Here is a 25806-nt window from a genome sequence, read left to right as displayed (position 1 = left end):
AGCTGCAGCAGTGCCCAGCACCTTCCAGAATTCCCTGGGATGGAAAGCTGACTGACAGCCAGCGCTGCCTCCTCCTCCTTGCAGGGCCGGCGGGAGCCCATCCCGCTGGACATCTCACCCATGTCTGGCGCTGCCACTGGCCCCACACGTGGTCATTCAGCAACACAGTGACATTGACTAACACAGAGGTCTGGACTGGAACATACTGGAACTGTGTGATGAGTGGCTCAGTTTGAGTGACATCAGTAGACAGAGTAGCACTGAGCTCTAAGAGAACTGGTCCTTTCAATCTCCCCTCTTTCCCAGGGGTCACGATGAAGGAATTCTGCTTTGTGATCTCCCCCCAAACACAGGCCTTGCCTTCCCCAGGGTACCTACCAGCATGCCAGCTATAAAGCAAAGGGGGGAACTGGCAGGATGGGGAAATGACTGAGGAGAGCATGGGCTGACCAAGACACTGCCAGGAGGAAAAATATCATTGTCTTTAATTCTGTGATCTGTGTTGTGGCTTGTGGCTCTTATGCAGCAGGGGTTGGCACAGGACTGCCCTGCCCATGTCTCCTGTTTGACTGGCACCAGCAGCATTGCCTGGTCCCTGGCATTTGGGCAGGAGGTGATTCCAAAGCCATTTGCAAATCCCTTCACAGCACATCATCAGCACCACAGCTGCAGGCAGCTTCATCAAGCACAGCTCCCACACCTTCACCTGTTTGGGAATAGTTCCAAGGTACAAGGACAACAGCTGTGGAAAGTGCAAGATGCCACCCCTGCTTTGGGTAGCCTCAGTGCAGTGGCTTTTCCAGCATTCATTTGGATTAACACACCAGAACCCCCTTCCCACATGGTTTTAGGTACTGGGGAAGGCTCAGCTGGCTTCATTTCAGTACTCCTGGGATATAGCAGTGCCTTTCTCACGTCAGGCAGAATGAAGCCACACTGTCACAAAGCGGCAGCACTGCAGGTAAACTCAGTTACAAAATCAAAGGGTGTTGGGTGCTGCTGATGCTCAAGGCAGAGCTGAGAGGGCAGGGCAGGCTCAGCAGTGAGTGCCGAGAGCCCTCTTCAGGCCTCGGCTGGGAAAGAAATACAGAATAATAATTAATACCCCAAAAATATCTTTTCCAGGAGAAATTCAAGCCCCCAGTACAGCCAAGGAGGGGCACAAGGCTCCCCACACCTGTAGGACAGCAGAGCCCCTCAGCCCTCCGTGCAGCTCCATTTCCCCACTGCTGGCTGGTGAGCCTGGACAAACCCATCCCTCGGAGCGTCACAGATGCCGGGATGGTTTGGGTGGGAAGGGAGCTCAGCGCTGTGCTAATCCCGGCGGAGGGGCTGGGGAAGGGAAAGCCGAGCGGGTTGGGAGCGACGGGCCGGGGAGCGGTGCGGGCCCTTCCGCCGGCGGCAGGAAGCAGGAAGGGAGCGGGCAGCGACCGCGGGCCCCGGCCGGGGCTGCGGGGGAGCCCGCGGCGGGGCGGAACCAGCGTGGGGCTCTGCCGGAGGTGGCTCGGCTTGGGGAATGTCCCTGCCCGGGGATGGGGTCCAGCCGCCCGCTGTGCTGCCCCAGCCGCAGCGATGCCCCCGTGCCCCCCGTGCAGCATTTTGAGCTGTTTGGCCCCAAAGGGGAATTAAACACCCACCGTAACCACCCATCCCAGACACAGCTTGGGTGGCTTCTCCCCTGCTCCAGGGGCAGGCACCATGCATGGCTCAGTGTTGGACCTGGCAGGGCAGGGTCGAGGGTTGGAGTTGATGATCTTAGATATCTTTTCCAACCTCAATGATTCTATGAATTCCACCCTCCCATCTCCTTTGCAGGTCTCTGCTCTTCTCCCACGCTGTGGACATGGTGGTCCTGCGGGCTGGGCTCTGCCCTGGTCTCACTGAAGACATGATCCAGCTTCTCAGAGCCAATGGCATCAAGACAGGTAATGGGCTGGCATCAGGGTCTCGGGTTGGGGAATATCATCCCCTCTGCACTTGGTGGACCTGTATCATCCCAAATCCTGGGAGGATGGTGGTGGTTGAATATCCTTCCATGTCCTCCTTGCTGGATGTCTTCTGGGTCCTCCTGGGTGGATGCAGTGAGTCAGGACTTCTCCACAGGAGCAGAAGAGTGTAAGGACATGATAGGGATCCCTGCAGAGGCTTGTTGAGGATTGATCAATTATGGCTTTTGTTATGGTATTTCAGGAGGGTTTGTGCAGTTTTCCTTCTGAAAAATGCCCAACTTCCTGGAATGCTGCACCCCAGGCACCTCCTGCCCTTAGAGGGGAAGGAAAAGGTGCTGGGCTGCTCTTGAGCAAAACAAGGAAAATGTTTACCAGCTTCTTTCCCTGCTCTGTTTTGCAAGAAACAATTTGTTTTGTGATGGGGCCATCTCAGAGGAAAAACTCCTCCACTTGCAGTGTTGACAGAGGGCACAGACACTTTGCCTGTTGGTGCAGGTTTTGTCCAAGCTGGTTGTCTTCTGGTGTTTGTGGTCTGATCAGGCTCAGCTTCCAACCTCTAGCCCTTCATGTTATTTGCAGTGGTGGACTTTGTGTCTTCAGACCTGGAGGATGTTGCCCAGAAGTGTTCCCTGTCTTACAAGGTAAAAGGGACTACTCCTAAGTCCTGATACATTAACCAGGGAGCTCAAAGCTGTTTGGCTCATGGACAAGGATGGGCTTATCTGGGGGGACCTTCTGCAGCAGATACTGGCCCTGGACTTGCTCAGTCCCGTTTCCAGACATCCCTCTTCCCCCAGGCACTGGTTGCAGTCAGACGTGTGCTCCTGGCCCAGTTCTCTGCCTTCCCTGCCAACGGAGCAGACCTCTATGAGGAGCTCAAGAGCTCCACTGCCATCCTGCCCACTGGCAGCCCAAGGTGGGTGCATCTCCCACCAGCTCTGCTCGGGGCTGGGCTTGCTGCACAAGGCTGTGGTTGCCAGCACAGGCTTTGAATTTCAGTCTCCAAGCCATCCCCATGCACTTGTCTGCATTTGGGAAGGGGACTTGAGGCACAAATATCTGGGGAGTGCTGCCTCCCGGTGCCCCTGCCATTCTGGCTGAAGGGGTGTTGATAATCCCACCTTGTGTCCATCCCAAAGCCTGGACCAGCTGCTGGACTCGGGGCTGTACACGGGGGAAGTGACGGAGCTCATGGGAGCACCGGGCAGCGGGAAGACACAGGTGAGTGGGGTGGAGGGCAGGGGAGAGGACAGGTAGGGTGAAGATGGTGCCATCAGGCACGTGAAGCAGAGGGACATGTCACACCCCGTCCCTGTTCCCCCAGGTGTGCCTGGGCATTGCAGCCAGTGTGTCTCTGGGCCTCAAGCAGCACGTCCTGTTTCTCGACTCCACGGGGGGTTTCACTGCCTCCCGTCTCTACCAGATGCTCCGAGCCCAGACAGAGGATGAGGAAGAGCAGGCAAGTTCCCCTGGAGCTGGTCCCTCTGCTCTCTAAAACTCACTTTGCTCTTGCCTGCAGAAAACCCCAGAGATGATTTGTCTTTCCAGCTCTGCCTTTGTCCCCTTTTTTGGGTCCAGACTCTTCCTTCCATGGCTCGGTGGGTGCTATGCTCAGGACAGACACTGCCCTTTGTTGTTTTTCTCGGGAGAAGGGAGGGACTTACTGGACTTGCAGGACTTCGCTCCCTGAGCTCAATCCATGTTGCTTGTTCCATCAGTGCGATAGGGACTTAATTAATGTGTTAATGGGGTGGAGGCAAATGTGGAAGAGTAAGGGTCTCTGGCTCCATGGCATGGTGTGAATGCAGAGACCTGGTGGCAGCTGGGGCAGGAGGAATAGGACAAGTCCTGGGGAGACTGAGGCTGTGTTTTGTTCCGCAGCTGGAGGCTCTGCAGCGGATCCAGGTGGTCTGTGTGTTCAGCATCTATGAGCTGCTGAGTGCCTTGCAGGAGCTGCGGGATCGCCTCTCCCAGCAGGTAGGAGCAAGGCTCTGGGCCTCTCTCCCTTCACCAGAGCTGCAGGGAGGGCAGCAGAGCTTGTGTGCCTGACAAGTGACTCCAGACTGCCTCATCCTGGGGGCATTGGAGCCTCTGTGCAGCTCACAGCTTCCAAAACTGCTGGATTTATTACTCCACATTGCACATGGTGCCTCCTTGCAGGTCGTGAGCTCCATGGGACCTCTCAAGATGATGGTGCTGGACTCAGTGTCGGCTGTGATTTACCCTCTGCTGGGTGGCAGGCAGTCAGAGGGTGAGCTGTGCCACTGTGTGTGCCAGGAGGCTGCAGAGCTCTCTGCTCGTCCTGAAGAGCCTCTTCCACCCATGTGTGCTGTGCTTGGAGTGGGGCTGGGGCAGGACAGATGTGGATGTGGATGTGACTGCTCCCAGCTTTTCCTTTGGGGCTGGATAAAAGGGGGCTCTGTTTGCAGTGTTAGCAGCAAACACTCCAGCTGGCTGTGGCCATGCACGTTCATGGCAGTGGCCTGAAACCCATCCAGGGGAGGCACTGAACTCTTTGCCCATACATGAAAACTTCTTACAGTGTCACAAATACAGCATGGTTGCTGGCACAGTTTGCAGAACTCTTTCTGCCAGAAGGGACCATAAATCAGAAGTGAGGATACCAAGGAGCCCCCTCAAGCACCTTCCAGAGGGTCTTGCACAGCTGGGTGGCAGCCAGTGCTATCACAGGAGGTCCCCTCACAGCCATGGGCTGTAGGAAATGAAGCTGTGAGCTGGAGAGATGGGTCCTGTACCTGCTAAATCAACCTGGCTAGCTTTGTCTGGAGCTTCTGGTGCTTCTGTAGGGTTTTTTGACCTTGGGCCATCTAAGATAGGACAGGCTGAGGAATGGTCCAGTGCAGGTGTCCATGAACACGAGCGCTGGCACTGAATCCAGTGCTCCTGCAAATCCAGATGTCAGCTGCTTCCAAGATGCACTTTGGGGGCTGATCCCCAGAGAGCCAAATGCTTTGTCCTGCTCCAGGTTTGGCCCTCATGATGCAGCTCTCCAGGGAGCTGAAGACCCTGGCCAGGGAGTTCAGCCTTGCTGTTGTGGTGAGTGTTGCTGGGCTTTGTCCTTCATGTGCTGGTGTGTGGCGAGGAGCCATGGGGAGGCTGTGGAGCCTGTGGGAGAGGGGACCCCACTCTCAGCTAAGCCTGAACCCCACAGTGCCCTGCTCCCTGACATCTCTGCAGCCCGCAGATGTCTTGTTCTGAGCATGGGGCAAGACCTGGGCTGATGTGCTGCCTCCTGCTCTTGCTGTCCTCATCCAGCACGGCATTGAGCAAGGCAGAGTTAAGTACAGGCAGATGGAAAGGCTGGTTGTGTTTATTTTTGATAAAACACTGTTCATTTAAGGGGCTGGCTAGCTTCCTGGGTAACCTTTCAGTCACCTTGCAGGAACTGCAGGGCATTGCATCATCCCACAGGAGCTGGAAAGGGCCCTGCTCGAGCCTTCCCCAGCTCTTGGCCAAGCAACTGCATTTACCAATGCACCCAGACAGGTGGGTGGGACCACAATTAATGTGTCTGAACTGGGAAGGCCACACCAGAAGATGGTGGGCTGCTGAGCCTGGCACTGGAAGGTGTCGAGACAGTCCTGCCCTTCATTCTGATGAAATGACAAGGACAGCATGTCTGGAAGGACACTTGGAGGCCCCAAGTTAAACTTTGTGGTGACCTCAGCACCAGAAGTGATGCAGTTTGCAGATATGAGTGAGCTCCCTGAGTACTGTCTGGGGCAATTACCCGGGCTGTGTTTACAGCGGGTGGCAGAGGAGCCGAAGGAGGGCTCAGGATGAAGAAGGAAAAACCTTCCTAGAAGTAGCAGCCTGGCCAGGATTTCCTGGTGACCTCCAGCGTTCCATTACACCGAGTGGCACTGCTTTTCCTGGGCACTGATAAATCTGTTTGTGCTGCAGGTGACCAACCAGGTGACAAGGGACAGCAGCACTGGCCCACTGAAGCCAGCCCTTGGCCGCTCCTGGAGTTTCGTGCCCAGCACCCGGGTGCTGCTGGAGAGCAAAGAAGCCACCTGGGAGAAAGCCACCACACAGCGTGTTGCTTCCCTGGCAAAGTCACCCCGGCAGGTGAGGCTCCCTGGATCCATCCCTTGGGAATGCAGGAGCAGCTGTGGGACTTGGCCCTGGCTCCTGTGGAAGTGGGGCAGGACCCAGCCTCGCTGGGTGAGCCCTGGCAGTGGGAGAGGAGCTTGTGCAGCCTGGCTGGATGCTGCAGAAGAGAAGAGCATCTGTTTCCAATAGCCTGGGCTGGTATTTAAAGGCAGGATAAGTGAGTGGCAGCACTTCCAGTCCAGGTCACTGTATTCCTGATGTTGGTCTCACTCTCCTGATGGTGTGTGGGCAGTGAGAATCCCGTGGAAATGGCTCTGACACCTTCAAAGGTGACTTCAGCTTGAGCACTGCCTGAGCCTCCTGGCTTTGAGCCTGCTCTGCTGCTTGATCCAAACAAATTTGGGTATGGTGGTGTGCTGGGCAGCGAAATGCATCCTGGATGTGCTAAATAATGGTGTGTCTGGGGATGCCTGAGAGCAAGATGTTCTTTCCTTGCTAAATTGCATTGCCTGTTTCTATCTCTGCATTCAGCAGACCCAGTTAAAACAGGGGCACCAGCAGAAGGAAATCCTCAGGGCAATGTAACAGGGATTTTTGGCTCTGAGACAGGTGATGGAGGGATGCTGAGTCCAAGCAGTGTGAGGATAAGCTTTGCTCTGTTCCTCCTTCAGCCGACAGGGATACAGGTGGAGCTGGACATCGGAAACGGTGACGCGTTGGAACCGAGCCCAGTGACACCCACACAGGGACTCTGATGGGATGGAAAAGCAAATGTCACAAGGTTCTAGAGAGCTGAACAAAAGCAGGCAAGCACTGAAGGTTTTACAAACTGACTCTTGAGACTCCTGCAGGCCTGCGAAGGACCAACATAAAAAAATCTCTTGTTATTCTACCCTGTGGAAAAACTGAGTCCGGGGTTCCCTGGAGACCTCCCTGTCCAGAAGATGCTGCCTGCAGTGCCTGGGCTGTGAGGGCAGCAGGACAGCCAGGTCCTGCACTCTGCTGCAGGCTTGCCTTCACCCCCCAGAGCCAGCCCTCTCCTCAGGTGTTGTTTGGGACCAGCTGCATTGTCCCTGCACAACCCCACAGCTCCCCAATCTGGTTTTGTTCCCCCCGTGGCTCGCTGCCCTGTGGTCCTGGAGTTCTGATCATCCTCGGGCCCACAGTGGGCTTGGTTCAGAAATAAAAGAAAAAAAAAGCTGTTGCACATTGCTGTGGTTGTTGAGAGCTGGAATTCAATTAATGACAGCTGCTCTGATCTTAATTAGAATGTTGAGCTTTAGTCCCCAGCAGGACTGGGGTGGGACAGGCTGCTGATGAGCTGGGGCATAATGAGATGCTTGATCTTCCCTTCTCCCCAGAGTAACACCAGGCCCTGTGGGGACCTGCTGGTGTTTTTGGGGCACAGCTGGGCTGTGTAAAGACTTGCTGATAACTGATGAAGGTTCTGATCTGCATCAGCTGAGGCAGATGGGTCCTGGCTGGTACCAGCTGGCCCTGCTTGATGCTCAAGGACCTATTCAATTGCATGTGGTGATGTTTAAAATAATCTTTGCATGCTCTGCTGCTTTTTAGCTGCTCTTGCCTGCTCTTGGCAACTTCCTGAGGAGAGAGGAGGCTTGGATGTGGTGTTTCCTCTTGATCCCAGATGTCTTAGACACCCTCATCCTCAGCATAAGAGACCTCCTTGGCAGGTGAGCCGAGCCATGGCTTGCACTTCAAGGCATCTGACAGAGAATTTGGGAGCTCGGACTAATCAGAGCGTGCTCATTAAACTAATTATGCAGCAGCACAGCTCCTGGAGCCCTCTAAGGCTGTGCTTGGCACATTAAATACATAATTTTTACTGAAAACTTTTTAAAGTTGTGGATTTTTTTGTATTTCTGGGCTCTCCGAGCTCAGGAGGGGAGGTGTGGCTCTGGGGATTGCAGCCTGGATGGAGGGGGTGAGGAGGAAGAGGATGGTTTTCCTGTCTGCTGGAGACCTGTGCTGATGTAACCAGAAATTTACCTTATTAGCTAATTTCTTGTTAATTAATTCCTTATTAGCTCCTCTCTTGGAGGTGTGGATAAAGAGCTGGTACACACAAATTTCAATTACGAATTTATCTCTCTGCCTCAGGTTCTGTAGGGGAAGCAAAGCTCTTGTGGGGGAGTGTGGAGCAGGGAAGAGCCAAATAGAAACCTCTGGGGTTATATTTGAGCCAAGAGGTCTTTCCAGATGTTTCCTTCCCCTAACCAGCAGGATGAGAGGAGGAACAACCTGCTTTGAACCCTCATTAGAGTCAGCATGAGACCAACCATGTGTGCATCTTCCCTGTGATTCCCTGAGAAATTACAAGAAATTCCACTCTTGCACTCAGTCACCAGGGAGTCACGGGGTGGTGATTCAGCAGGCACACTGCCAGTCTGCCAGGAAAGGTGATGGTGGGAAGTCTGGGCTCCTCCAAAGCTTCCCATCCCAGCTTCCATTGGCATAGCCATGACTGGGGGGGATTTTCTCTCCTTGGTATTCAGCTAATTGCAGCTGTGGGAGTTTTTTGCCTTTTGGGAAACATCTGGGTAGGTTGGGGAGGGTGGTGTGATTTGGGGTCTGGCTGGGTTTCCTGTGGCAGCTCCTCTGCTCCCAGGTGTGCTCCGAGGTCACAGTGGTGTCCTGAATTTCTGGCTGTGTTGCTGCAGGGAAGGTGTCACTGTGGGTGCTGGTTATTGCACAGTGTGGGGACAGCAGGAGGGTTCAGGTCATGGGAATCTATTACCCCATCTGGAAAAACCTGACTTCCTGCTCAAGCTCATTTGCCCTAAATTTGCATGGTAACATCAGGCTTAAAAGAGTTTCTGATCTAAATATCCTCATCCAGCCTTTCCCCTTCATGCTCAGACAGGCACTCCTGCAGCTCTGTAACGCAGAGCTCAGGATGTCCTTTTCCCCTGCCTCTTCCCCATGCCCAAAACAGCTGGAAAACTCCTGGAAATGCTTGGAGCAGGGCAGTGAAACCCATCCCAGGGCATACAGGGCACATCTCACTCCAAGCAGCAGGGATGCCTTTTGGCACTTAGGGCTTATTTGCCCTTTGATAAGTATGAAATACACATATAGATGTGTGTATATATGTATAGGGATGTGTGTCTGTCTCTGTATCTCGGGATGAGAGAACCAGAGTCTCAGGCTGTGCCAGGGGAGGTTCAGGCTGGACATCAGGAGGAAGAAAGGGTGATCAAACATTGGAATGGGCTGCTCAGGGCGGTGGTGAAGTCACCATCCGTGGGGCGTTCAAGGAAAGACTGGACGTGGCACTCAGTGCTCTGGTCTGCTTGATGAGGTGTTTTCCATCCTGACTGATTCTGTGATCTCTCCGTGTATGTTCACTTCCCGTACAATGCTGATAAGCCCCGTGAACACCCAAGAGACTCCCCCAGCGCACAGAGGACCCCGCAGTGTCCCCTCCTCTTCCCACCTGCCCGCGGCGGGTCTCGAACCCTCGCTCCTCGGAGCCGCTGAGGGGACCGTTGAGTCCTCCTGGCCGCCAGGGGGCAGTGCGGCACCACCCGGCGCCCCTGGGGCCGCTCCGGCCGCCCGGCCCCGCGGGCAGTTGCCATAGCGCCGCCGCCGCCGAGCGCAGGCATTGGGACGGGACCGCCCGCTCCAGGCCTGCCGGCCCCGCCGCCACCCGGGACGCGGCTCCTCAGGGGGAAGGTGAGGCGGCTGGGGCCCTGCTGGTGTTGGAGGGGCTGTGGGGCACTGAAGGGGCTGCCAGGTGTGAGGGGTATGTGGGGCTGTGAGGCCTGGGAGGGGCTGAGAGGGTAGGGGGGCTGCCGTGTTTGGGGGGGTTTGGGTGTGTGTGAAGCTTCAGGGAGGCTGACGGGGTTTTGGGGGGTGGAGCACTGAGGGAGCTGCCAGGTTTGGGGAGTGTGGAGCATTGGGGTACAGAGGGGGCTGGCAGGTTTGGGGACGTGTTTGAGGCTTTGGAAGGGGGCGGAGGGAGAGGCTGCCAGGTTTGGGGGTGTGGGGCAGTGAGGAGGCTGCCAGGTTTGGGGGGGTGTGTGTGAGGCTTTGAGGGTGCTGCCAGGTTTGGGGAGTGTGGAGCATTGGGGTACAGAGGGGGCTGGCAGGTTTGGGGACGTGTTTGAGGCTTTGGAAGGGGGCGGAGGGAGAGGCTGCCAGGTTTGGGGGTGTGGGGCTTTGAGGGTGCTGCCAGGTTTGGGGGGGTGTGTGAGGCTTTGAGGGTGCTGCCAGGTTTGGGGGGGGTGTGTGAGGCTTTGAGGGTGCTGTCAGGTTTGGCGGTGTGGGGCAATGTGGGCTGCCAGGGTGGAGAAGGGGTGGGTGGGGTAAGGGCGGGGGGCAGGTACATATGGGGTGCATGAGGCTGTGGAGTTGTCACTGAGGGTTATCCAGGGGCTGTGGGGTGCGGGAATGGCTCTGGATTGGGTTGTTGGCAGGTGTAGGGGGACAGAGGGCAGGAGGGGCTGCCAGAGCTTGGGGGGCACAGGGCGGGGGGAATGGGGCTGCTCGGGTTGGGACAGGTGCAGCACCTGGGTTTTGTTTTGGGGAGATGGGGTCAAGGGGCTCCCTCACAGGATTTCCCTAATGAGGGGGAGTGGGACTCTGGTGCAACCTCTTTTTTTCATGTTTAAAAGTGGTTATGAGCAACTCTTTCCTTTCTGAATTCTGCTCCCAAATGCCCTCTGGGGTTCAGTAGGTTATTCTGCTCAAATTGCTATGAGAGCTGAGGAATTCTGGATAAGCACCAGCCTTCTGTAGAGCTCTCTGCTTAAATTATTGTCTCTTTGCATTTTAGTATGTCCAAAGTGTAATTTGGTGTTAAGGACCCAAATTATTTCCTTCTCTGCTCAGAACTGGGGGCGTACTGCAAAGTGAAAGCTGAGCAAGTCTTTCCTTTGCTGCAGAAAGCAAAAGTTCTTCAGAAAATAGAAGTCATCTGAGCAGTTTGTTCCTGTAAGCAGGTCAAGGTGTTTCCTGTGGGGAAAGTATTGACTCATCCTCCGGTTTCTTAGCAGTATTTCGGTGTCTGCAGGTTAATAAATGTCAGCTCTGTAGTGAGAACAGAGTCCTGCCTGAGTCTCCTCAGGTTAAAAGGCTGAGGATGGAGAGGCTCAGTGTTTGACCCTGTGATAAAGAACCAGTTGCACTCCAGAAAAAAACCTCACACCAAAAACTCCCGTGTTTCCCAACACTGCAAGGACAGCCAGGCGTGCTTAGTCAAGTGTAACACTACAGGTAGATAGGAACGGTTTAATTTTGTGCCTCTTAGATTAAGCTGTGCTCAGGGTAATGTTTAATTGGCTGAGACAAAAGGGGTTTGAAGGGGTTTGTTTCTGTGTTTCATTTGAGCTCACTTCCTCTTCTCTGACACACAGCGTGTCTTCCTTGGGGAGCACAGGACGTAACCTCGGCTGTTGGTTTGGGAGAACTGTTTCACAGCTGTGCAGGGACTTGTGGCAGTTTTCTGTTCTTTCTGACCTCATTGTGGGCTTGCTGAAGAACTTAATGGATGTACAAGAAGCTTTTTTAGCTCTCCACATCATTAGGATGGGAGATGACAGGTGTATTGTAAGTTGGTATTTTATTGTGTTTACGCTCTGGTGGGTTGTATTTCAACACTTTGAAGCTCAGATTTTAAGATAGATGATCATTAAGGCATATACATGATTGCATAAACAAAAAGAGTTTTAACTCTTTGTCTTCCCACTGTTACCTCATTTTTCCAGAGCTGAGAAGTGGAGCAGAAAGCTATGAGCTTTAAATGTTTATTACAAATTCCAGATCCCTGGGTTTACCTACCTCCACCTATCAAATACTGAATCTCCTTAACACATTTGTGCCCACAGTGATGGGGAGGGGGATCTTGTAGTCCTTCTCTGTAATCATAATTGTTTTTGGTGGCACAACTGGGTCTAATGAACCAAAACAAACACCTTGGGCTGTTGTGTTTCCCGTGGGGGTCTGGAGATCCTGGAGCAGGATTACCCAGCTGCAGCACTCTGTGTCTGCTTATCCACTCAGCTGTAGCAACTGAACTTTTAATTAAAGGCTGATTGCCTTGACAGTGGTGCTCATGGGTTAATGCTTAATTGCTCAAGTTTTTGCTGAATTGGAATAGTTTTGAAGCCATCATTTAAGTATTGTGTTTAATTGTAGGGTAGAAAAAGTAGGATGGCTTTCAGTGAGGCTCACTGTTTCTCATTGTCAGGTACCATGTGATTTGGCTCCTAAAATGAGAGCTGAATGCACTGCTCTGCACTGAGAGTACAAAGGAATCATATATAGGAGTTTTTGGGAGGACAGTGGTCACTAGTTGAGTTTATGACTGAAACCTGTCTTCTGCACATCTTCAGTTTTCTCTTTATTGTTGTTGACTTCAGGGTGGGTTTGTGTTGTTTTGTTTGTTTGTTAAATGGTGTCATTTTCACTTCTTGTGCAACTTCGCACCAAAGTTGTTAATCACGACTGAGATTGTAAACTCTTCAATCAAGCTGAAGCATGAGCTGAGCTGAGCTGAGCTGCCAGTGCTGTTATTAAACCTGTAGTTTGGACTTTGAACCAGGTTTTGCCTGGAGGGGTGGAAGCAGATTTCCACGGTCTGCTCTGTGTGCCTGCCTGTCCTCTGGCTCTCCCAGGCCAGCACAGAGCGGGCAGTGGAGCTGGGCAGGCTGTGTCTGACCCAGCACTGCAGTTTGTGTCCTCAGGACTGGCCAGGTAAAATGCTCTCCTCACCTAGGGTGTGTTGGTTTCACTGTAGGAAAAATGGTGTTTAATTAGGGTTGGGCTACTTTCCTGTCCCTTAGAGTGTGTTTTCATAGGATATGGAATCACAGAGTGGACTGGATTAGAAGGACCTTAAAGATCACCTAATTAAAGGTTCTCTGGCTCCATATCTTCTCTAAACTTTCTGACCAGTCCTGAGGGATACAGAGCCTGACCTGAAGATAAGAAACCAAAGTGCATTGAACCAAGTTGTTGTGCTTAATGAAACACACTGTGGGCAGCAGGATAAGGTGAGATGCAGAGAAGTGTGTGCACGGGGGCCCTTTTTTGGACACAGCTGTGTGTGACCTGCTGCTGAGCAGGGAGAGGGGACCTTTTGGTTTAAAATAGGTAGTTAAAAATAAGGGAAATTGGTTCTTCTCTCTAGGCTGAGCTCTGACTACAGGCATAACCTGACTTTAAACTCCCTGGATAATGCTGGTAGTCTGGATTCTTGAGTGTGGACTGAGCTCTGGAAGTGCTACAGCCAGAGCCCTGGTGAGGTGTGTGATGCTGCTGTTCGCTGCCTGTGCTTTGTGCTCTGTACTTCCATGTATTTATTTACCTGCTACAAATGTTTCCCCAGCCCTCCCCTGATTGCCTATTGTGAAACCCCAGCCTGGCTCCTGCTCCCCAAAGTAATTCCAGTCATTATCCTTGACAGTACCTCTCTGTGGTTTCCCATGGAGCCTCCCCTTCCCAGGCACTGTCCTTACAAAAGCCAGGAACGGCAGTGTGAACTTCCCTCAGCTGGCACTCAGGGAGCAGGGAATGCTTTGCAGTGGTGAATAAGTGGAATCTCTGTTTCACAGGTGGGGAGAATCCCATCACTGCTGGGCTGATGTCAGGACCAGGACTCACCTGCATGCAAAGGTTTCCAACCCCCTGCTGGTAGGTGCCTCTAAAGTTGATTATTTAGTCTTCAAACAACATTGCAAGGTTGAAAAATTACCCTCTTCTTTAAGAAACCAAGCGTTTGACTGTCAGATCAAGAATTCCGAGTTTGTATTAGGTTTTTCATTCTTTCTCAGCTGATTTCCTCGGAACTGAGATGGCTTTTTCTAACCTCTGAAAGGCCTTTCTGGCTTGTTAAATTTATGCTCCCATAAGGGACTTTCTAAAGAAAGAATTGTTTTCTGAGATGCTGTTAATTCTTTTCAGTGTCTGTAAAATCTACAACTTCTTCACATTAATTGCTCTTGAGGTTTTCAGTTCACTCAAAAATATTAATCAGGCTTCTTTCTCTAATGCCCTCTGGCTCCTCTGCCAAATAGTCTTGGAATAGGAATTTCCACATTTTATTTCAGTGGAAATTAAAATATTCATTAAACATCAGCTTTTTTTAATGCTGCCACCTCTTTATTTATGTTCAGAAGGTTGTGGGATGTGCTTATAAGAATATACTTGAGGAGCATATGCTTTGAATCTTTTAGTTTAGGCTGATGTTAAGTGAGATTAGAAACTCATTAAATGTAATTTAAATTTTACATACTCTCTTTTGGGAGTAGCTTGTTGCGTGGTAACCTCTGCTGCAGAAGGATGGTTCCTTTGGGCATTATGTATTCTATATATACACATGGATAATTTCAAATTGCAGTGTCACAGGTGGCATCATTGAATCCACACCACTTGAACTTCTATTGCTTTGGCTTTTCCCCATATGAGTCAGGAACTGCATCCCACAGAATTCCAGACTGAAACTGATGTGATGCTACTTTTTGCTGCTGTCAAAATACCTTGCTCAGAGAAAAATGACTGCTGGCACCAGTGGATGGCTCCCAGGTGTCCTTGACCCAGAGACTTGGCTTGCTGGCGTCACTCAGCTGAGTAATTCCTGTGTTTGAGGTCATCCTCCATGAGGCTGCATCATGCATTGATATGTTTGCTTCCATGGAAGGGTTGCTGTTTCCTAGGACTTTGCCTGAGCTGTGATTACTGGGGAAACTGCCGAGCTGTGCTGTCCCTGGGCACGGAGGGTGATAAGCAGCAGCTTAATGCTCTGCTGTAGCTTGGTGTTAAAATAATCGTGGCCAGGCTGGAACCACAACTGGTATTGCAGCTCTGAGGCAGTGAGCAATTCCTTCTCTGTGGGATTGCCTTTGAATTTATGTGTATCTTAAAAAGGAGCTTTTATTCATCTGCTGGAATAGATTTCTTTATAGACACTTGAATTTGATGATCTGGAGGACAAGCAGGCCTCTGGGTTCCTGAACAGTTTTTAAAATGGCAAATTAATGGTTAAAAGAAGGGAAATCTCTGTTTGGATTAACAAAATAACTTTTCTTACTGAATCCATGAACTTCTTCCTATATATATGCCCAGCAGTCTGGGGTAGCAGCAGAGATGGATAGAATGTCAAGCTTGATAGATTGTTGGAGCTGGTTTTTGGTAGTTAAACAATAATGGAGCTGTTGTGTACTTGCAGGGAAACACTGAGCTCTGTGTGCAGACTTTGGCCTGGAGAAAGTTCCAATTGTTCCAAAGAAGGGTGAGTTCTAAAATGCAGCTTCTGTAGCTGGTGGCACAGCTGGCCAGATCCCTGCCTGTCTTGAGGCCGTTGCACAAGCATTGCAGGAGAGTTTGGAAACAGTTTATTTTTCAGATTCCAAGTAAAGTGTAGATTTCCAAGTCCCCTTTGACTGTATAATCCAAAAAGTAGAAGCTGAAGCTGGTTTTTATGTAGGGGCTGTTTCATGCTCTTGGAGCTCAGGGCCAGGTTTCTGCCAGTCAGACAGAGGCTGATATTGCATAATCCATCCCTTCTGTTTCTCAGATGGGAAGGCTTATCAGTCGTTGTAGGGGATCATGGAGTTCCTTGTCAGCTCAGTCAGACCTAGTCTGTCACTGTGCATCTTCTTGTGCAGAGAGCTCTGGGGTAGGAGGAGCAAGATTTTGTCTCTTATGCAGAATAGAAACAAGAGGGAGTTGAAGCATGAATTTAATAAAAATAAAGCCCAAACCATCAACCTTCTTTTTGGCAAACTACTTTTCTATTCCTGCTGTTATTTATACTATTTGTTACTTGCTCCTCTGACTTGAATACAAATCACAGACAGATTTTTGCAGTGTAAAATACCTAAGTCAGGAATGTCATTCTGAGTGAAGGAATTCCTGGAAAGAATTGAAATACGTTGTTCAGCTCGCTGCTGGGCTTCAGGAGCGACTTGGAATGCCTACAAGGTGTGCAGCTGGGATTCAAAGCACCTGTAAATGACTACATGTGTATGGCAAAATAACACACTTAGAAACAAAGCACTTGCAGCATTTCTTTTTATCTGCCTTCAGAGACACCTTAAATCTGCAAATAACCTTATCTGATCACCCTGATACCACCTCTGAACTCTGCCAGGAGTGAAAACCTATTTCAAGGTTTAAACTATGTGTGTTTTAGAGATAACACACAACACATTTATTACAGTTTTGCCATTTTGGTCCCTTGGAACCCTCAACATTGCACGATTTCAGTTTGTTCAGCTCTTGCTGTGGTAAAGGCCATTTATATCAGGTTTTCAAACAATGTGTTCAACTGCATATAATGAAGCCTTTTCATACAACAGAATGTAGGCCAGAGCCCAGCCTGATTCATGAAAGGCTTTACTTTGTCTGAGGGAAGTAAGATGATCGTTCTTGGAATGAGGCCTGTCTCCCTCAGTGCTGCTCTGCCCAAAGCCAAAGTCGCTTGGTTAGACATTGTTCTGGAGGCCTGAGCTTGCTTTTTTACTTCTGGATGTGGCTCTCAAGAACATGAGCTAAAGCTTTCATCTCTCTCGCAGGAATAAGAGCTGCAGGCTTGAAATTAAATCTAGTCCATGGTAGCATTTCCTAAAAATTCCCCTAATAAAAGAAAATGTGAAGAAAAGGGTATTACTGTCCCCTGTGTGCTTGCCTGATCAGCCTTAATACTTGATTATGGAGGAAACAGATTAAATGTATTGACCAAATCTTCTAAACTCCTAAGGAAAAGAGAGTTTTTACAATATGCACAACAGATTTGAAATTGAAAACCCTTGATGTTTTCCTAACCAGCAGTTTGACAGCGTGCTGCCTCCTTCACACCTTATCTTGTCTCAAGTCCCAAGAATGTTTGTCTTTTTTTTGTTTTGTTGGTTTTTTTTAACAAGGCCACATTTGTCAGTAACACTTTTAAGTTGAAATGTCCCTTTAAGCAAAAAACTTTGAGCACTATTTTATTCTGCACGTTGACCATAATTTTCATTGTGAACTGGGAAAGCCTTCAAACCAATTCCAACCAAAAAATAAACCACCAAAAAATGAATGGGACTTGCATTGTCTTTTGTACATGTGTGAAACACTAATTTGGCCTCAAAATTATCTTGCTTTGTCCTTTTTTTTTTTTAAATATTATCTTGCTTTGTCCTGGTTTTTTAAAAATATTACGTGTTTTGTTCTAATGTAAAATTGTTAGGATGCTCTGCGCAAGTGCGAGGAGGTTGTTCACTCTCAGCATTTCTTCCCTTCCATGAGCTCTGTAGTTCTCTGAAAGTATTTAATTCCATTATGAATACAGTACTGCTTTAAAGAAATGAAATATTGATTCCATTCCCTGATGGGGCATTACCTGTATTTTGCTTATGGAAAACTCAAGCACAGAGAACTGAAGTGGCCCAAACTGACAGAGCTGGAGACTGAAACCAAAAATCCTCACTCTGAATTGTCCCACATTTGCCCCCATTTGTCCCATTACTAATCTGAAAATTATCCCAATTATCAACACAATGGTATTTCTTGAAATGCAGATTACAATTTCTTTTTAAAATGGAATGTCTGGTATCTGATTTTGTTTGTGTAGTCAAAAAATGGGTCAGTTTCTGCTGAACTATTGAACTGGGAAAAGTAGAGTTCGAAAGAGAAGAAAGGTCATGTTGATGTTATCAGGTCAGTGGTGGAAAATATTGTCATAGGGAGCTTCTTACTGGCGGCAGTCATGTCTGCTTGTGCTGAAATACCAGATAAATTGTTGTTTGTTTGGGATCTGAGGACGGAAGTGAAGATGTTTTGAGGTTTTATTTTAAAAATAAGTCTTTGTTGTTAGAGGGCTATGTGAAAGTACAAGACAGCTTTATATCTGTTCCAAATCTCCATGATAGTTGGTCTGGTTTTATTCTTCATGTCCCAACACCATGATTTAGTCCAATATGAAAATCTTGTCTGTCATTTTGCAAAGCAAAAGAAAACCCAGAATGGAAAGAAATGCTCCTGCCAGTTACAGAGGAGCAAAATGAAAATGTGATGGTGCCTGTGTACTGCAAAGGTTGAGGAAAAAAACCCCAACAGAAGGTGAATTAAAAAAACCCCAAATGAAGTAGATTTTTTGGTTTATAAACCCCAGTGATTCTGGAGCACTGACTCATGATGTCTGAATGTCTGGGCTTGCCAAGAGCCTGCACTGAAATGTGACCCTGTCGGCTTGGGCCATATATGGGAAATTTCCCCTCTGTGACAAAGGTAGGGAATCCAGGAGATGCAGGTCCCTGTCTGAAGCTTTCCTTACCTCCTGTCCTCTCAGTCTTTGGTAAAAATACATTCCCTGCAGGTTGGATCCTGCAGTGATTCCACGTTCAGCACTTTCTGTTTGATCCCATGAATTGGGTGGGTTTAGGTGAGCTCTGCCATCAAAGGATGCCGGTCCTGCCTCTGTTGGTGCTTCACACAGGTGATGAAAAGGCTTGACAAAGAACTTGAATGTTCTGCCGTTATATATATAGAGAGAGAAAGAGATGTGGCAATAAAGGAGAACTACCTATTTTTTTTGGATCATGGCTTTAGTTCCCAGAGACAAATGTTTACTTGAATGGTTTGTGAGCTCCTGTGTGAGCTCTTGCAGAATCTCCTCAGGATGTGCCCCCTCAACTCAGTAACCACAACCATGGGACCAGATGGCTATTGGATTTGTTCATGTTTGTTTGAATAAAGCCAAGATTTCAGGCTGCTTTGTTTTGGATTTCTCAGTCCTTAATGTTCTGCAGATATTGAGGCTGGAGGGAGAGAGAGGCACAGCAGTGGAACAAGGATGGTGGTAAAGGAACCAATGTAGAACCTTTTAGCCCTAGAAACAAACACTGCAAATGGACTTTTCCACAACATCTGTCCCATGAATGCTGTAGAGAGTTCATGCTAGTCCTGATAGCAGACATTGGGTAGTAAGGCTTGAACTTTCCCTCAGTTTTCGAGCTCTTCTCCAGGGCTGCAATTCTGAATTTCAAATGCTTCCATGCTAAATGGAGATTGGCACAAAAATAATATTTATGGAAATGCTTTAAGAGTACAACTTCAAAGTCCCTCTCAAAGTTCCACCTGTATTAACTTCCTTCAGATAAGAGGGATGTTTTCCCTTGTCGACAGATAAGGTGACTAAACTATAAATAAACTCACTTTTTAATGGCATTACCTTTTGTTATCTCAGGAACAAAACCAGTCCTCAGGTGTGTATTCAACATCCTGGACCTTTTTTTAACTGCTGACTAATTTCTAAGTGTTTCTGCAGCCTGGGAGGGCAGAGCTTCCCACACCGTGTCGGATGTGATGGCTGTGCTCGTGTTTGTACATGTGTGCCGAGGGAGAAGATCTGCAGCTGCATTTCGTTCTATTTCAGCACCTAGTTTGGATTTGAATTCAGATTAATTTGGAATAGGCATAGCTATGAAATGAGTCTGCAGTGTTTGCACTTGTTATGATGTGCCTCAGTTATATACATCCAGATCTGTTTCAGTCCAGCCAAATAAAAATTATGTTGTTTCAGGCTCCAGTTAAATAGGTTAGAGGTTGCCTGCCACTCTGCACAGAGCTGTGGTGCCTCCAGTCCCACTGCATGTACACTTTTCCACTTGTATAAATTCCATGGGGTTTAGGTTGATTTTCTACCAGCTGCTCCCGGAATAAGGTGGGGAGAAGAGTAGGTTTGGCATGCAAAGAATTTTGAGGCTATATTTTGATTTTGGAGGGGTGAAATTTAGAAGTTTCCTGGTTAAAAATAAACCCATAGTTTGGCATGACAAGTAATTTCCAGGATTTCTAACTGGTGTTGTAATTTATCAGCAAACACTCTCAGTTTGGGGTGCCTGGGACACAGTGATAGCCCAGAGTCCATGGAGCTTTAGGGCCAACTGCAATCCCAATTTCAGGGAAACTTACTGGAATTCTGGCTGATTCTGTCCAACCTCCAGTTTGAGGAGCTGAATCTGGGATAATGCACCTCTCTCTTCTCCCTTCAACTGCCCCCATATGCTTGTGCTTCATTCCAAAGATGAACTGTTGGTGAATATGTAATTAATCCAGTTGTCATAATGAAACAAGATGTGTAGTTGTCATCACAGGCCTTTGGGGCCAAGGATTTCAATGGAAATAGCTTGATCTCTTTTTACCTGAAGTTGGGAACTCGAGATGTGATGAAAATGCAAATTTATATCCTTTCTTCTCCCCTTTTTTCTCCAGCTCCCTGAATTCCCCCATTTAGGAGAAGGGTATCATTAAACCCTCTGACAGTGGTTACCTTCTTCCATGGTGAAATCACCTTCCAGCAGAGGGGATTCAAAGCTGTTCTGTGGTTAAACTGTGGATCTGCTCCTGTTTGTTTGCAATACCCAAACACTGAAGTCACTTAGTTCACAGCAGTGTTTTGCAGCACAGCAGAAACTTATTTTCAGCAAGGTTCTATTCTGGGCATTGTAAAATTTGCTGAGAGAGGGAGGTATTTGTAGTGTGGAGAGGAGGAGGACTCCCTGAAAAGCTCCTGCTGTGCCTTTGGAGCCACTTTCTGGCTTCCAGGTGGGCACACATCCTGGAAACCTCCCCCAGCTATTGCCACGTGGCTGTCATGGAAGAGTGGTCTAGGTGGGTTTTAGGATGAAATCTGGATGGAATGGAATAACAATCCTCCCTGGAGTAGGGCTGGTTAGGGAAGCTGCACAGTTATTTAAATGTTCAGGTTTTCATTGAGCAATTTATTGCTACCTATTGCAATTACAGTTTTAGCAATGACCCATGCAGCTGAATCCAAGAAAACCTGTGAGGATAGGAATGAACCTCTTTCTCCAGAATGAAAAGGACTGGTTGAGTTGGTAGGGGATAGTTCAGGATTCATGGACTGCTCCTTGCTGACATTTTGTTGGAGAGCTTCCACCTTCAGTGACACTTTTGGGCGTGAGACTAAGGATAGAGACACACATCCACCCATGCAGGATGCTGGGAATGGTAACAAAACAGTACTCTGGAATCTTACTTCTCCAGAGTCTCCTTTCTTCTCCTCCTGACTTGGTTCCTGCTATATATTACAACTGACTTAATTCAGTCTTGCTGATGAATAGAAACCAGTGTGAGAGAGCGCAGCAGCTTTTTGAACTGTTTTTCAGCATAACAGGAGAGTGGAAGGGAGATAAGTCTGAGGTCACAGCACATTCTTTGGGAAGAGGTATGGGACTAAGGAATTGAGATAGACTGGGTAAGAAAAATAATTTTCTAAAATCACATGAGTTCATTAATCACTTTGTTTTGTTTTGTGTGAAATTGCTGGAAGAATGTCACTAACTTGCAAAGGAAAAAGGCGGTTGACTTTCCATCTTGGCCCATGTCTTGAGACCTAATTACAGTTAATAGCAAGAAGAGCTTTTTATCTAAATATTTTTTCAATATATAAAATGCAACTTTGGGTCAAAATAAACAGCTTATATTAAAATAATACTCAGGCCAGGTATCCAGTTCCTTACAAAACAGGATTTCCAAGCTTCTAATGTTAAAATGGGGGAAATTTCTAAGCTTCTAGTGTTAAAATGGGGGAAACACCAATTAAAATGGTGTTGCTTGTGCTGCAGAGGAGAGAGAAAGTGGGCAAGCATCGAGTTTGCAATTCCAGGTGCAAAGCTGGGAGTCAAGTAAGGTGGTGTCTGTTTTGAATTAGCTTTCTGGGCAACACTCTCTAAATCCCACAGCTTTCTAAACCAGTTTTCTCCATTTTCAAATGGGAATTGCAGCTCTCTAGTTTCAAAGAGGTGCTCGAAGCCGAGGTCCTTTGTGCTTGTAACAGTGCTGGTGGGATTTCAGGTGGAGATCTGTCTGTAAACCTCCCAAACAGCATCAAGGGTTTCTGGAAGTAAGCTTGCAGATTACTCCGAGCATGCTGATAAGCACTGGTACAGCTGCAAAATGCTCTTAGAATACCTGCTGGGTTTTTCTCATGTATATAAGAACTCGTAATTTTCCTCTCAGCTAAGCCAATTTTCCAAGGGCTTACCTGGCAAATGCTTTACTCAATGTAAACCAGGTTATAGCAGCATAAAAGGGGCTTTGTCTGCATGATGGTTTGCTCTGTACCACGCAAGTGGGAAGTGACTTTTGGTGCTTCTCTGGGCTCAGCACTAATTGAAGGTGCTGGCGTTTCAGCAGAGCTGTGTGGCTGTGCTGAACGCCTGCGGCCCCATTGCAGCTTTTTCCTGCTCTGCCTTGCACCCTGCCCCGGCGGGCTGCCCTGTTTACTCTCTGCTCTGTGGTAAATGGATGTCACTTCCTTCATTAAAATGCTGGTGCGTGGCCAGATTCCCTTCCTTTGGGCTCGCACGCTCGGAGCAGCAGCGCTGCCGAATCCAGCTGCGTGCCGCGCTCCGGGATCTGCTCCTGGCTGGATTGTTGGGACCTGCTGAGCCTGCCGAGGTTCCTGAGCCCACACACAGAGGCTTTTGGAGGCATCTCCGAGGTGGAGAAGCACAGGTGGAGCTGTGTTGAAGAGGGGCTGAAGATGGATTATTGCTGGAGAGCACAAGCTGCGCTTCCAGCCAGGGACTGTGTGCATCCCACGGGGAAGGTGTAGCCAGCGTTCGGAATGGGGTGCCAGTGCCAGCCTGCTCTGGCCAGCGGGAGCAGCCTCTGGACATGAGGATGTGGATGCTGTTCAAGGGCATCCCCTGATGTGCCCGGCAGCACAGGCACTCCTGGATGCACAGGATCCTGGCCAAAAGGACACAGAAATCCTGGACACCCTGTTCTGTGCTCGGTGCGGACTGACTGAGCACTCTGCCTTTGTAGCTGACCAGGGTCTCACCTGAAGAGTTTTAAACTGACATCAAAGTTGCTGATCAGACTGGTGAGCAATTAAATATTTGTCTTTATAAGGATTATTGCTGTTGCATACTTAGATGATTAGAGATGGGAAATGTCTCCAGACTTCTGGAAGGCACAGAACAAAATGAAAAAAATGTTTCCTCCCTCCATAACACAATTTCTTGTGTCTCTCCCACCGGAACACTCCTGTTTCTAGCTCATTTTTGACTCATTTTTCCAGTGCTCATTTTTTACTCATTTTTTCAAGGTGTGCATGCTGTCACCTTGGGCGCAGTTGAATTAGTACCTTTACTCATAAACATATTTTTTCCTATCCCTACATAAAAATCTGACATTCTCAATCCAGTTATTTTATACAGTAAATTAGATGTGCATTCCTTGTGACAGATTTGTGTCCCATCCCTTCCTTTTCTCCTGCTCTGTACTGGTTGAGACACCACGTCTGCAAATGTCATGCTCAGACTGGCAACCTGCTTCCTTCCCTTGTCCCTTCTGCAAGTGGCTCATTTGCTGACTTTTCCAGCTGTCCCAACATATGGCTGCTCCCATTTATCATAATTCAGGTCTGTGCCTGGGACAAAGGCTGATAAAAATAATACTTTGTGCCTAAGTGGCGCTTGAGCAGATTATTCTGTAGCTCTGTTACCAAGTAAATACTATTTTTTGACCTAGCTATGAATTCAGATTGTAAGTGGTAGGTCAATAGTGAAACTAATTTTAGCAAGGCATTTCTTATCAGTGCAGGTTTGTTGAAATAATAAAAAAAAGAAGTAAATTGTAACAATGAACAATTGTGCAACACTATTGATGGGGCACCAAGGAGATTAACTCATTAAATACTTCAACCATTTCAAACAGCATTCATCAAAGTGAGATCTGATTCATTTTGCAGGGGCTACAGCATGGATTAATAACAAAAATAATAATTTTAAAAGTGAGCTATCAATATGAATATTTTAAAGCCACACTGCCTTTTTCTGGCCTCTTGGCAATTTCCTTGATCTTGAAGCTCCTGGAAGTGGCAGGAATGAATGATTTTGTGAACAGCATTATCCCAGGATTAGTGTGTTGTGTTGAAAGTTGTGTCTTACCAGGGAATGGGGCTTTGCTGTTGTGGAGGACACACAGGGGATGCCAGGTTGGACCTGTGTTGCTGTAGAGCATCTGTAGCTGATCACAGCAGGTTCTGAAGGCAGTAAGAATGTTCTGCAGTAGCAAGGAGGGTGGTCTCTAAATGGATGAGGGGCAAAGAGCAGCTGGATGGTTCAGGGAGCTGATGGAAAAGCAGCTCGTTGTGGTGAACAGAGCTCTCTAAACGAGGAAGTGCAAGGGCAGCTCTTGGGGCTGATGAGCAAACAGCACTGCAGGGAAGCCAGCCCTGGCAAAGCTGCTCGCTTGCATCTCCCTCCCTTTTTGGCACCCAGCTCCATCTGCAGTAGCCTCAAGGGTCATCAGCCCTGATGTTCCAGCGGTTAAAGGCCTCTCAGGAGCAGAAGTACTTGTTGCTGTGGTTTCTCCTCGTGTGGGAGTAAAATCTGCTGCTTCTGGGAGCTCAGTTCCTTTTGATCCCTTGATTCAAGTGTCTCCTTGGTGCTACTGCATTCCAGCTGCTGAATTCCTGAGCAGTCACGAAAAGGAGCCAGACCCAGTCCTCGAGAGCTTTATTATACAGAGCTGGAAGCTCATTGATTCTGAGATGTTCCTTTGCTTGCTCTAGTCCCTTGTTGTTTGTACTCTAGGAAAATAAAGGCAGGTTTTATGTTCAAACATAAACCACAGTTCCCCTCTGCAGCCACAGCCTGCCCTTTGATGAAATCCAAATAGCATGTGTAATAAATCCTGTGTGGAGGCAGTGATCCCTGACAGTCCAGCTAGCAAGGTTATGGCAGTGATACTGCATATAGAGTGAGAACCTGAGTTCAAACACTTTTTGAAATGAAGATGGAAAGTATAAGAATCCAGGCCTGCATTATGAATCCTGTCTTCAGCTGTGTATGGGAGGAAAACATGGTCATCAGTGGTATTTCCTTCAGAATTAAATTAATACAGAACTCATGGCGTTGTGTAGAACGTGTTAATGAACAGGTGATGAAATGAATCTCGCTCTCCTGCTTAAATTCAGTGAAGAGAGTCATGGCATGCACAGCTTCATACTGGAAAAATAAATAAACAAATCACTAAAAGCAGTCCAGCAGAGCAAGGTGGAGTGCTGGCACCACTTTGTCCATGGCAAACAACTCCCTGCCATTTATTGGATTTCTTCTGGCTTTCCTTAAAGCAACTGAAGAAAGAAGATGAAACACGCCCCCCTTCCCAAGGTGCTATTGCCATGTGGGTGGATGTGTTTGCAAGTCCGGGATAGATTGTTTGATCTTGTGTCTCCACCCTTGATGAAACTCCTTCTCCCTTTGCCCTGGCAGATGCTCCAAGCACAACGTGCATTTAGGATTTAGGGCAGGTGGTTTTTGGCTGCCAGCAGTCGCTGTTGGGTGCCTGCCATGGAGCTTCCAGTTTGCCAAACCCAGCTCAGCTGCGTGGCTCGAGCAGTTGTTTCTGTGGCTCCATTAGCCAGTACAGGCACCTTGTCCAAGGATAATGCTGCTATCAGTAGTGCCTGTAATGTCAGCCATGCCAGTAAGTCCACATCTTTAATTCAAGATGTTGCTTGAGAATTCCTGAAATCCTGTCATTAAGTTTTCCAAGCTGTCACACTGTTGTTAGTCAAGTTACTTTAAGTATTTTCCCAGCCCTGAAGTACAACACAGAAGTAGCTCTTTCCACTGGCTGGTTCTTTTTGTCTGGGCATTAATTTGTCCCTTTGGTGTAGCTGTGGAGCTCCTTGGGTGCAGAACAGCAGCTCCTTTGCAGGGGATTGACAGGGTTTGCGCAGGGCAGGGCTGTAGTTCTGACCCTGAGACTCTGCCACATCTGTAACAACCATCCA

The 25806-nt window shown here is 48.5% G+C and overlaps 2 protein-coding genes across 8 annotated transcripts in view; both read left to right on the top strand.

Moving 5' to 3' along the window:
• The first annotated feature begins 1134 nt into the window (after positions 1-1134).
• RAD51D (RAD51 paralog D) lies at positions 1135-7239 on the top strand. 3 transcript variants are annotated; one of them, XM_032130092.1, is made up of 11 exons: positions 1135-1236; positions 1816-1925; positions 2529-2590; positions 2747-2865; positions 3089-3170; positions 3274-3408; positions 3831-3926; positions 4110-4200; positions 4936-5006; positions 5874-6041; positions 6698-7239. In XM_032130092.1, the coding sequence occupies exons 2-11, from the start codon at positions 1844-1846 to the stop codon at positions 6779-6781; spliced, it is 990 nt and encodes a 329-aa protein (XP_031985983.1). In that variant the 5' UTR covers positions 1135-1236; positions 1816-1843; the 3' UTR covers positions 6782-7239. The 3 variants fall into 3 exon arrangements, with proteins under 3 accessions (XP_031985983.1, XP_031985982.1, XP_031985984.1); XM_032130091.1 differs by lacking the exon at positions 1135-1236 and adding an exon at positions 1394-1499; XM_032130093.1 differs by lacking the exons at positions 1135-1236; positions 2747-2865 and having other exon boundaries at positions 1506-1925.
• A 2396-nt stretch (positions 7240-9635) lies between these two features.
• RFFL (ring finger and FYVE like domain containing E3 ubiquitin protein ligase) overlaps positions 9636-25806 on the top strand; it is a 31084-nt gene continuing 14913 nt past the window's right edge. The window contains exons 1-3 of one of the 5 annotated variants that reach the window (XM_032129621.1): positions 9636-9722; positions 13604-13682; positions 15217-15279. The gene's annotated coding sequence lies outside the window, so the exon portion shown is untranslated. Of the gene's footprint in view, positions 9723-11085; positions 11265-13193; positions 13295-13603; positions 13683-15216; positions 15280-17233; positions 22885-25806 lie in introns of those variants that run through there. The other 4 variants (XM_032129616.1, XM_032129620.1, XM_032129619.1 and 1 more) reach the window with 4 other exon arrangements.

This window comes from Corvus moneduloides, chromosome 20, assembly GCF_009650955.1.
Source record: "Corvus moneduloides isolate bCorMon1 chromosome 20, bCorMon1.pri, whole genome shotgun sequence".
NCBI classification, from domain to species: Eukaryota; Metazoa; Chordata; class Aves; order Passeriformes; family Corvidae; genus Corvus; species Corvus moneduloides.
Note: the sequence above shows the minus strand (reverse complement) of the source record. Positions and strands in the feature narration are given on the sequence as shown.